Below are 13,025 nucleotides of genomic sequence, written 5' to 3' on the forward strand. Positions count from 1 at the left end.
GATGGATCTAAAAATGTGGCTTGCAGAACACCGGGGTAGCAAGGTAGTTGATTGCTTGTACAGAGATCTCCTCTCTGAGAATCCAGAACACCTCTCTCATATCTTGTTGCTGGTGAAATTAATGCTGACACTTAGTCCATCAACAGCCATCTGTGAGAGAGGATTTTCTTGCATGAACCGAGTGAAGACAACACATCGTACCTCTCTACACCCTGAAACACTGAATGACTGCATGCAACTCTCCATTAATGGGGAAACAGTTGAATCTTTTTGCCCTGACAAGTCAATTCGTTTCTGGATGTTTTCTGGAAAAGGTTCAAGACACCTGGATCATAAAACTCCGACAAGAACAAAGAGCAGTGAAATGGAGGCCGATGCACAGGAAGAGAAAGCTGACGGAGCAGATGCTATGCCCTCAACGTCGAGTGGCATTTTCTCATCCGTGACTTCAGTGGAAATTTCAGATTCAGAATCTGACACAGACTGATTCATGTTCTACACAGTTCTTACAAGTTCATAGAAATTTCTGTTCAATTAGAACCAAATATTTGAGTTGATGATTGTAATTTTTATACAGTTGTTGTAATTTGTGTTTTAACAATTTTTTGATTGATGTTTTATTTCCTTTACAATATTATACATTAAAATAATCTTTTTATTCGGGCTACTTAAATTTATTTTGGGCTACCAAAAACTGAAGAGTGCCTGCCCGAAGGGCTACCAGGGATTTTGAAATTTTGCGAGCCCTGATATATTTTATATATATATCAGCAACACTCATCACAACAGTGACAAAACAATTACATTGACAATCATGTTACGTTATTTTCAAAATGTTTCCTTTTCTTTTTCATTACTTCTTTAACACACTACTTCTCCGCTGCGAAGCACGGGTATTTTGCTAGTTGTACTAATAAAGTACAAACAGTTCTACAAGGAGCACTTGATGGACTGATTGAGTGCGTTTATAGTTCTTCGGATGAAACTGTTTCTGAACCGCGAGGTCCGTACAGGAAAGGTTTTGAAACGTTTGCCATGTGAGAGCAGTTCAAATAGGCAACATGGCTGAGGCAGCGTGTGCTTGATACTGTATACTGATAATTCTCTTTCCAATCAGCTGCTCCGAGTGGTGCAGTGAGAGTAATATGGCAAAAGATGATCCGCTGTGGCAACCCCTAACGGGAGCAGCTGAAAGAAGAAAAAAAAGGTGCAGTGAGAGTAACACCGCTAAAGCAGCTATGGTATTTGGAATAGTTTGGCTATTCCGTGGACCATTATATTGTTACAGGTTAATTACAATCAGATACCTTAAACTAATAAACAATATGCAGTTAGATTCAGTGTATACGATAAACTCGCGTGAGGGATGTGGATCTAAAAAAGAAAGGGTAACCCCACAGGAACAGCAGCACTGCTTTGATGGTGGGTGCTGCCAGTCTGCAAAACCAAGTGCAGAACTGGCGTACGCCAGGGTATGAGCTACTGTGGAAATGTGCGTGGCTTTACACCAAGTTTAGGTTTTATACAACGCGATTTGAACGTTGAAACAGGCTTACCCAACATTTTTGTGTGTACGCACCATTTATACATGAGGCCACGGAACATTTAATACATTTACTACAAAGAAATAGCATTTTAATTAAATGCATTCTCATATGAGAACTTAAAAGCTGTAGACAGTCATCATTTTACTAATTTACCAATTCTTATTTTAACAACTCTTTATGCTGTATTTCACACTACTTTATGTTCAAAATTGTCACTCTGTGGGCCAACAAAGATCACTTTACATTATGTCAGACTCCTATCTTCCTCTTGTGTCATAAAAATGTTCTTGACAGTCTATCTTTCATCACTTCCCTCAGTATATACCATCAAATATTAATGGCTTCTTCCACCATCCATTTTATTTTTTTATTCTTCTATTTTAAATGGTCATCAGCAATTTAAAAAAACAAAGGCTTTTTTTTGTAATGATGTTATTAGGTCATGGGAGTAGCATTTAAATGAACTTGTAAAAAGCTGTAGGATTTTGTTTACAATTAAATACGATATGTATTCAATAAACATTGAAATTATTTGATCAAACACACAGTCTTTTTCTCTTACCAAGTCTAAAACATTTTCCCCACTTACCTGCCTTAGCTTGGCAACATCTCCAGCAACCTCCCCACTTGCCAGTACACATTCTTTGGGTCCAATCTGTACTAGCAGAGCCTCTAGGTTTGAGAACTGGTCGTTGTCGGGAAATTCACACACCCCAAACCTCCGTAGTGTACAGTCCACATAGCCCACTCCAACCTGCCTCTGGCCTCCTTCACCTGTTCCTAGCTTTACACCAACAACTCCTGCTCCAGCTGACTGCTCACCAGTACCAAAGAGAATATCCTCAAACTGGGTCAGGTTTCCAGGAGAGGCCTGATGGAAATATAATTACAAAACATTTATAATAAGACACTATTAAAGAATAAGATTTAATTCTCTAAATGCTTACTTTTCATTTAACATCTTAAGAGAAACAGGGCGTAAAGAGTAGTTGAGCGTTTTCTTAAATATGCTAAACATTTTATATCAATGTCAAGTAACATCACCCTTAAACATCAATTACAGTTAGGGAAAAGAGGCACTGTTTTCGGCAGTCAAACAATAAAAAGAAAAGACAAAAACTGTCAGAATTTGGACACTTATTAAAAAACTATAAAGAGGAAATATTTTTAAAATGACTATTGTGAATAACTGGAAGATTTTCTTGGTCTTCAGCTGACTCGAAAGGACATCTTTGGTTGTCCCAAAAATGGGAAACTCCACAAAAATCTTAAATTGAAGGCTTCATACCAAAAATAACAGCTTTAATCTGGCCTTTATATTCAATATCCAAAATGCAGCATTTCAAAAACTGCAGTTTGGCTTACACCCAGATCATAAAAAAAAAAAAAACAAAAACACAACACCTCTACCTTACCTCTATTTCAGCAGCAAGTAATAATGGGACCAAAAGCTAATATGGATAAAATAGCATTCTCAAACCTGCCTGATGCAATTGAAGGTTGCAGGGTCCTTCCAGAGTCCATCCTTTTAAGCAAGGTAAAGTGAAAACGTCCAGGACAAGATACAAGTCCACAGCTGGGGACCACTCATATAAATGCCCACACTCTCACTCAAATAAGGTCAATATAAAAATCACTAATACACCTAACTAGGTAATTTTTTGCAGTTGCAAGAGGGAAACTAGAATAACCAGCAAGAAAAAAAAAATTTACAGACATAGGTAGAATGTACAAACTACACAAGGACAGCAACTAGCGAGCACCCTCTTCTACGTGGTGGTGTGTTGGGGAGGCAGCATAAAGAAGAGGGACGCCTCACGCCTGGACAAAGTGGTGAGGAAGGCAGGCTCTATTGCAGGCACGGAGCTGGACAGTTTGACATCTGTGGCAGAGCGACAGGCGCTGAGCAAACATGGAGAATCCACTGCATCCACTGAACAGGATCATCTCCAGACAGAAGAGCAGCTTCAGCGACAGACTGCTGTCACTGTCCTGCTCCACTGACAGACTGAGGAAATCGTTCCACCTACCCCCACTATGCGACTCTTCAGTTCCACCCGGGACGTAAATGTTAACATTATACAAAGTTATGGTCTGTTATACCTGCATTTTTATCACTCTTTAATTTAATATTGTTCTTTATGCATGCTGCTGCTGGAATATGTGAATTTCCCCTTGGGATTAATAAAGTATCTAACTAAAGCACAGTGATCTAACCCAGGAAGCTGGACTTAAGTGGCAGCAATGACAATCACAGTACCATCATTCCACCTACCACAATGGATTTGGTTTTTATTCTAATCAGTTTCTTAATTAGAAGCCAATTCTTATGGCTACTGAAAAACTATTAATTTGGTGGATTATTCTGATGCTCAATCTGTCAAATCAGAAATTTATATTGGTGTACAGTTTACAAGATTCTCTCGTTTATCTTATGGGAAAAAAAATATATATATATTTCTAAAAATAGCATTAAATGGCCTCCTTACTAGTGGTTTGTCCCTTACATGAAAATGTACACACAGTGCATCCGGAAAGTATTCACAGCTCATCACTTTATCCACATTTTGTTATGTTACAGCCTTATTCCAAAATGGATTCATTTTTTTCCCCTCAGAATTCTACACACAACGCCCCATAATGACAACGTGAAAAAAGTTTACTTGATGTTTTTGCAAATTTATTAAAAATAAAAAACGGAGAAATTACATGTACGTAAGTATTCACAGCCTTTGCTCAATACTTTGTCAATGCACCTTTGGCAGCAATTACAGCCTCAAGTCTTTTTGAATATGATGCCACAAGCTTGGCACACCTATCCTTGGCAAGTTTCGCCCATTCCTCTTTGTAACACCTCTCAAGGTCCATCAGGTTGGATGGGAAGCGTCGGTGCACAGCCATTTTAAGATCTCTCCAGAGATGTTCAATCGGATTCAAGTCTGGGCTCTGGCTGGGCCACTCAAGGACATTCACAGAGTTGTTCTGAAGCCACTCCTTTGATATCTTGGCTGTGTGCTTAGAGTCGTTGTCCTGCTGAAAGATGACCCATCGCCCCAGTCTGAGGTCGAGTGCTCTGGAGCAGGTTTTCATCCAGGATGTCTCTGTACATTGCTGCAGTCATCTTTCCCTTTATCCTGACTAGTCTCCCAGTTCCTGCCGCTGAAAAACATCCCCACAGCATGATGCTGCCACCACCATGCTTCACTGTAGGGATGGTATTGGCCTGGTGATGAGCGTGCCTGGTTTCCTCCAAACGTGACGCCTGGCATTCACACCAAAGAGTCTTTGTCTCATCAGACCAGAGAATTTTGTTTCTCATGGTCTGAGAGTCCTTCAGGTGCCTCAAGTGCCTCAAAAATCTCAAGTCAACCTTTTTCACGTTGTCATTATGGGGCTTTGTGTGTAGAATTCTGAGGGGAAAAAAATGAATTTAATCCATTTTGGAATAAGGCTGTAACATAACAAAATGTGGATAAAGTGATGAGCTGTGAATACTTTCCGGATACACTATTTATCTATTAACCCGGGTCATCTACATTTGAATACATTCAAACAAAGGTTTCATCAACATGATCTACTTTTACCAACTGATGCTGCAGATGTTTAATTCCTGTGCAAAAAAATGTCCTGACTGCTACTCAAACCATGTCTCATGTACTGCACAGATGTTTCTTCAGAATTTGAAATAAAATGACAGCCACTGGGGGCCAATTCAAGAGAATATGGTGGATGGTTAACCAGTTGAAACTTTGCATTTTGAAAATTAGCCACTAAAGCCTGGTATGTGTGAGCAGAAGCAGTTGTTGTTTATAGGGCCATTATACAGACTACAGTGAAATTCTTACTTGCATGTACTAATCAATATGCAACAAGTCACCACTCTCAAGCACCATGATTAGTAAATACAACAACCTTATCTTGAAACTTCTGTTTTCCTTACCTGGAAATTCTCAAAGCATAGTTCACAAGGCTACCTACCCTTAGAAGACATTACATTTTATTCAAATACTGATGACACTAAGCTTTATTATGGCTTAAAACTTGTTCAATTAAAGTGAAAGGAAAACAATTTATCAGTGCATCACTATAGGTGGTATTGCTGTTCAATGAGGTCCCAAAATGCACTCCGTGAATAGTTTGAACTCTTGCTACATAACAGATTCTAAGAATTAGATGCTAAACTAGTTTGAAATAATAATTTGTGCAGATGTTATGATTTATTAGTAGCAAAAGTAACGAAAAGAATGGCCAGTTTTACTGGAAAAAAAATCAGTAGATTTTATATACATCAGCTTAGTATATCATAGATATGGAAACTGAAGCAAACCAAACCACAGGACTAATTAGGTTGCATTACATATATAATAGGAGATTTTTGTCTGCGGTGGTGCCAGAGTGCAATCTTAGTAGAATAATTATACAGTACACCTCACAGGTTCTTATTTGTGGTCTCCTTCAAACAAACCATTTGTTTCCTTTTCCCTTAGTATACAATGAGGGAGAAAAACTATCAAGTACAACTGAAACAAGTACATACCATAACAAAGTATAAAGGGCATGTCCAATAGAATGACGCAAGTCTGCAGTCTTTCTGACTGCACTGTGCATCTCTCGGCTCATCTCAGATAATTATCTACAACAACATGTGTGAACATTCTGCTTGCACCAGCATGTGCATCCAACATTCCCAAACATTCCAAGTGTGATGATATTCTTTAGGTAACTGAATACTGCATCAAAATAAATTACAATAATCTTCAAGTAAGTCATTTAGTCACCTTACCATCATTAAAAAGCAGCTTTCAGAATTGTTCTAATAAACAAGGTTGTACAGCATTTACACAAATCCTTCATGTTGGCTGGGCAATCTTTCCGGATGCTGATTTGTTTTTCAAATTAGATAAGAGAGAGTTTAGCTACCCTGCATTATTTGATACATTTCCTGTCTAATTCTGAAAGACTGAATTAAATGCCAAGTAAGCATCACAACTATTGCTTAAACGTTTAGGTGGATTCAATGTTGCAGTGTAAGCAAGTAAAAACAGAAAGATATGTATTTATACATGCATTATGCATGTTTATAGGATCATTGCTATTACATGTACAGACTAGAGTACAGCATAATTCTCACTTGTGTGTTCTAATCTAAAATCATGCAACATGCTGCCACTCTCTAGTGTCATGATTAGTGAGTCTAACAAATTAACAACCTTACAAAATGCCACTTTTCCTCTAAAAACAACAATGATGGATTTTTCTAACATTATTATACCCAAAACAATATCTAAATACTACTTTAATCTTAATAAATTGGCCAAAAGTATTTTATAGTGTTGCTATAAATGCAGACATTATACTGTGTTTTCTGTAAAGATGTTTTCAAAATATAAGAAAAAGAAAATTTTCTAAAGTTCAAAAAAATTGCTATAAAAAGGTCAGTAAATAGTAAAAACTAAATCAAACTTTTTGATTACTTTTGCCTTTAAAATAGCATTATTTCTCTAAGTTATACTGTCATGTAGTTTTATAAAACAATCAGCAGGTAGTTCATTCCAAGCATCTTGAAAACTTCCCGAACTTTTTCTACAGATATTACTTGTCTTGCTTGCTTATCTCTCTCTTTAATTCTCTCCACGTAATCCCAAACAATTAAAATCTTGGAATCATATTGTAGAACACCCTGTTGTTTTTCTGAAGACAGTTCCTTTTGACCTTGGCCATGTGTTTGGAGTGGATGACCTGCTGCACAATTCACTTGGAATAGAGAAGACATCTCCCTTATGGTACTACATGATGGATGAGAATCTGCTTGTACTTCACAATATTACGGGTTCAATTATTTATGACCACATCAACTCCATTTCCAGAAATGCAGTCCCAAACCTAGAACAAACGCACACCATGCTTCACCTATGGCTCTAGACAATCATTAAGATGCACTCTCCAGCCCTTCTATGGACAAAGTGACTCTTTAGAGCCAAAGTTATCACATTTTCATTCTTCAGTCAGAAGCACTCCAGTCTTGGCATTTTTGGGTATAGATAAGTGCCATAACTTTGTTTCCACTTCAGAGTATGGCTTTTCCCAGAAACTATTCCATGAAGATCACTTCTATGTACAGTTGGATTCCAGTGGTATCTGACAGTTCAGAGCGGATAGCATTGCTTGACTTATTACACTTCACAGGGATATCGCTCTCATGCATCTCTTTTCTGTTGCACTCAGTTTCTACAATCAGTGCATTTCTGGTTCTCAATTTTGTCAGTTTTTTGAGCTTCTTCAGAGGAGGTTATAAAGCACATCTTGAAACTCCTGTCTGCAATAAAATGTCTGCTTAGGAGAGAGCTTACCAATGCAGGATGACGACCTCCTATCTTATTATTATACTCAATCTTGCCATGGTATAATAATTGATCATTTAAAGTTTCAGATCAGCCACATCCTTCTCTTTTACTCTAGGAAACTAGAAACGTTCTCTTTTCTACTGACAAACTACTGTAGATGTCAAAAAGCAACATCCAAGTCAAAAATTTACATAATAGAAAATATATAGTGAGTAAGATTTTTGCAGATTATGATGGAGAGATAAGAAAGGCATTATTCTTAGTATGGACTAAGAAACCTTCACATATCTAATATTTTATCAGAGTTTAAACTACCAGAAAAATTCCGTTACAACAAACTCCCAGGGACCTAAAAAATATTTTGTTGCAACGAAAATTTATTTGTAATGAGATTCTGTATTTGTTACTATAGTGCATTCTTTAACTTGCGCCCAGGCATTTGAAATCATTACAATAGCTTTTTCGCGTTAATTTTAATCTCCTTCTGCCTACAAGTTATGCTGACGAGAACTGTTCTCAGCATTTCCTTGCAATAATACATTTTCAGGGTGCGAATGATGCCCAAATCCAATGGCTGAAGCACATCTGTGCAATTGGGAGGGAGGAATTCAACGTGAACATTATCTAAATGCGGAAGCATGTTGTGGGCAGCACAGTTATCAATTAGGAGCCGAATCATCCTTTTCTTCTTCATACTGTGTGGTTTCTGAACTCTTTTTCAAGAAAGTTGACAGCGTTAATGGCGAAATTCCAAATTCACTGGCAATGTCTTTTTTTCTTTTTGCTACAATCAGGAGCTGCAAAAATGTAAAGTTTTTTTGTTTAACATGAACTGTTATCATTTTTTCATGTCTGCCGTTTCTATAGGAGGGTGACAATGAATTAAATTCCAATGGATATTTTTCAAATGTTGATGAGCAATAAGCAAAAGGTATCACTGAAAACTGAAACAAAAAAAGGCAAAAAAAAAAAAAACAGTAAGGGGAAAGTTCAAAGTAAGAAAAAAAAATTACAATGTTTCTGTCTGGGGATCGTTGTGCACAACTGAGCTGCATTCACAGAACTAGCTGCTCGGATTCATTCAGGCATTTCAAGGTCTTTTGGGCACTTCGTTGTAATGAAAGTATCTGCTGAATGTACTTCGTAGTAACGAGATTTCTATAGACTCATGTCATAAGGGGAAACTGTCGGGATCATAAAAATACTTTATTGTAATGAAAATTTTGTTGTAAAGATATTCGTTGTAATGGAATTTTACCTGTATCTTGAATTCCTGAACCAATTATAAACAACAATATCAACTTTAAAGAGGAAACATCTTACAACAGTTACACACAGGGCAGTGTATGTTTGTGGATTCAGAAAGTAGGAAGTGAAGAATAAAAAGTTAGTTACAAATTTACTGAGATATATTTACTGGTGGCATACTGTCTTGGTATAACAGCTTCCACTAAGAAAGCATTTGGTCACCATCAGCAGGCAGCACTCCATTTTACAAATGGTGCACAGTAATGAAGAGAAAATATTGCACTTCAAAACAAAGTATGCATATGATTCCTTTATAGGTTACTAGCTGTCCCCCACGGCCCCACCCACTTAGCAGTGAAACAAGACAAACTTTAAAACTCAATAAAAAAAAAAAATTTAAAACGTAATCATTTGTATTAAGGAGAATTTATATTGATAGCTTTCATATCCGAGGGCCTCTTGATATACAATATTTTGGTTTTGCTATCAGGGGTGAAAATGTAGCTATGATCTCTTTACCAAAAATGCAAAATGTTAGCAAGGCATCTCTGGCCAAGCAGAAGGTAGGTACGCTCCAACATCAAATATTGTCACTGTACCTGATCGTGTTCAGCTCTGATGGAAGAGCGTCCCCTGGGTAGGAAAAAGAGCACGTGGCCATGCTATCTCTGCCAATGAGTAGGTACCGTCTAAAAGACATGTAGCTGTGATCTCTCTCTCAAAAACGTCAAACGTTACTCCTTAACAATCTCTAGATGATTATGTCTGATGAATAAACAGGTATCGCTAGCTAAGCAGAGGCTAGGTACACTCCAACACGTGGCGAGAGTTTGAGTCGCTCTAACGGAGGCTGGCACATGACTGACAAAGGCCCCGCCTGTCCCCTACTCCCGAGGTCCCGCAGCCTGTTTCTCAGATTTGCACGAATAAATGGGTGCCGCAACCAAGCTATAATACCCGATCTAAATCTGTTAAGTAGTTCTTTCGCAAAACACCCTGTATAACTCCAGACTCCAGGGCATGCCGCCCTACACACCACTTTCCTCTTGATAACTATAAAGTCTCAATCACATCCAAGAAATATATTATGGAGGGGTTCCCCATGAAGTCCCAATATTGTGTTGGGGTATGGTAAGAGTGGGTTATGCCCTGAAGTCCCAACTGCATTAAAGCAATCGAAGGAGTTGGGTTGGGGGTCTCCCCTGAATGTTTTGATCGCTTTGAAGCATGTGCTTCTGAAGTTTTGAGAAGAAAGCTGCCGTTTACTTCTAGTTATGAAAATACCAAAATGAAAGTACTGCACCATTTTAAATGTAGGCTTTTCAACATTTTTCCCAGTAAAAGTATACCGTGCAACCCTACCCACCACATACCTTATATGCCAGCTGCCAGTCTTGCTCCTTGGTTGCTTTTCCACCTGCCTTATTCTTATAAACTTCAACCCTGTACTGTCGCACCAGAAGAAGATCTTTTACAAAGGACTCAAAATTCATTTTACTGAGAATAACACTTTCCAATTTCCGGCTGCCTAGAATGAAAAGATAGCATCATAATACAGATCAGTTGGCCAAAAATTATATCTTTAAAGATCTTTTTATATAAATTTATTAGACTGATGTCATTTAATTTTTGTATTCGCTGAAATATACATTTAATGTACCCAACCTTTCAACTAACAAAGTAACACTTTAAGCAAATTTAATGCAGCGTCATGCAAGACTCACATGGACAAATAAGATGGCTAGCAAAGGATTAAAATCAAAGTTTATTGAATCTATTCTCAATATTTTAGCAGTACTGCAAATACAATAGTATTTAATTTTCCAGTATATTATTGCAGCAATTTTTTTTTTTTACATGCAACTTCTTTTTTTATTTTTTCCAAAAACATTTAATAAAATCATATTGCACTTGTAAAATTCCTTCAGACTGCCCTATAATTATGACTACTATGCCCCTATAACAAGGGCTGCATAAGTAGTACTGCCCATTATGAGTTCAAATTATACATGAGAACAACAGGAAAGCTGCTACCTTCCATGAGCCTTATAACAAAATGGATCTGAGCAACAACATCTACAGCAAAGGCTGCATAAACTGATAGAGAAATTTTGTAAAATGAGGCATGTGACTTTCCTTAAAAAAAGAAAACAATAAAATGAATCTGTAATTATCTTAAAACCAAGCCCCGTTGTCAATTTAAAAGAAAAAAAAACCACAGAAACCAATCATAATTAAAGCAAAATGATAAAAGGGACACCAATCCCATTACAAACGGACATCTGCCAGATTAACTCCTTGAAAATATGGCCTCTGCCACTTGACAATTTTCTCCAAGTACAACTTCTGAAACGAGTAAAAGGCAATAAAACTCCAACAGCAGACTTCAAAAGGCAGCATATCAGATACTGTGTTGTACTGTTTTTGGACCAAAAAGCTGCTGCAGTTCTCTCATTTGCCTTACTGAAACCCTTAATTAGATAAGAGGGTTACACAATGAATGGATGCTTTTTTTGTACTCTTGATCAATTCACTTAAATCGATCAGTGTTCCAATTGTATACAATGTACATTATGTAAACAACTGTATCCTGGTCTTGAAATGTCCCTTGAATAAAAGGGGCAGCGATACGCAAGATGAATATTACTGGAAGAAATACTTACATGACAGTTACTTAATGTGAGCAATTCTACAACATCTTAAAAAACAGTGAAGAAGTAAAAAGGTTAAATTTATAGATGCAGCTAAGTATGTAATTGAATATTTGATTACTATGGAAATGTTATGTATTTGCTTGTATCTGCAAGAGTTAAAGCAATGCTGTGTAACGTTTCAAACTATCTATTATCATTTTTATTAACCACTAACTTAAAATTATTTTTTATTTCCTTCCTCCGGATTGCATGCTCTTTCCTGTCGTTAGCTGATGGCCAACATGGAAGAAAGGAACACTGTTTACTTTAATACTGTATGAGCCAAATGGGGGAAAATGGCCGGAGTGGCTTCAAGATTTGCAGAAAGCTTGCCCTCCCGACTCACTAGACAACTCTGCAGAAAAAGTCAATGTTGGTACTCATCTGCAAATCGACTACTCCGTTATGAATATAATCCTGTAAAGCTTACCTGCTCCAAGATTCTTAATTACTCCATTTGTTTTGAACACTTCCTTAGCTGCAAACAACGCATCTTTCCCGTGCACCGTATAATATTCAGTACGATCAAACATTCTGATGGTAGTGTCCGGTTTCTCTGGCATTGAATAATAGAAGTTAATAAAGCCGCTCTCTGCGGCACTGTCCATAGACATGCTCTGCTTCGGCTGCACCGCCATGCTGCAAACAATCTCCCGCCAGTACTCAGGCAAGAGGTCAAAGGGAAAACGCACGTTGCTGGGAAACCGTGTAAACGTCACGACGCTTTATGAAGGCGTGGGCCACGCCCCTTTCCTCAGGTTGTCCGAGTGGCATATACTTGGTAAGGTCCCGTTAGTTTTTTACATGTTCAATATTTGCTGTCGTTCCTGCTTGTTTAATTTCCGGAATTCTGTATTTTTTTAGGCTGCGCGTTTCTGTTCCCAGCGAGCACCGGTGTAGGAAATACTAAATTGTAATGTCTTCACCCCTATAAAATGTATTAGCCGCATTGTGTAATGTGTAACATTTACCCTAATTAATTAATTTAACGATTTTTATTTTTTTAATAATTACAACGCATTACAACGTTTGCAATACTTCAATGAGTTGAAGTAGTGATGGCTTCTGAGCCGTTCAATGGCTCAGTGCATAGCACTGTAGTCTCACAGTACCGGGTACTTACCATGCAAAACAAATGGCACATTTACCATACCAATTAGTTTGTTTCTGATTTCCTCACACACAACTTCGAG

At 37.7% G+C, this 13,025-nt stretch overlaps 1 protein-coding gene across 1 annotated transcript in view; it reads right to left on the reverse strand.

Moving 5' to 3' along the window:
- msh2 (mutS homolog 2 (E. coli)) overlaps window positions 1–12,518 on the reverse strand; it is a 79,229-nt gene extending 66,711 nt beyond the window's left edge. Inside the window, exons 1-3 of the mRNA XM_039739017.1 lie at window positions 12,263–12,518; window positions 10,513–10,667; window positions 2,137–2,418 (exon numbers count right to left, since the gene is read on the reverse strand). Coding sequence (XP_039594951.1) covers window positions 2,137–2,418; window positions 10,513–10,667; window positions 12,263–12,470 — 645 coding nt within the window. The 5' untranslated portion in view covers window positions 12,471–12,518. The remainder of the gene's footprint in view (window positions 1–2,136; window positions 2,419–10,512; window positions 10,668–12,262) is intronic.
- Between the last annotated feature and the right edge of the window lie 507 nt (window positions 12,519–13,025).

Source organism: Polypterus senegalus, chromosome 16 (genome assembly GCF_016835505.1).
Source record: "Polypterus senegalus isolate Bchr_013 chromosome 16, ASM1683550v1, whole genome shotgun sequence".
In the NCBI taxonomy this organism is placed as follows: domain Eukaryota; kingdom Metazoa; phylum Chordata; class Cladistia; order Polypteriformes; family Polypteridae; genus Polypterus; species Polypterus senegalus.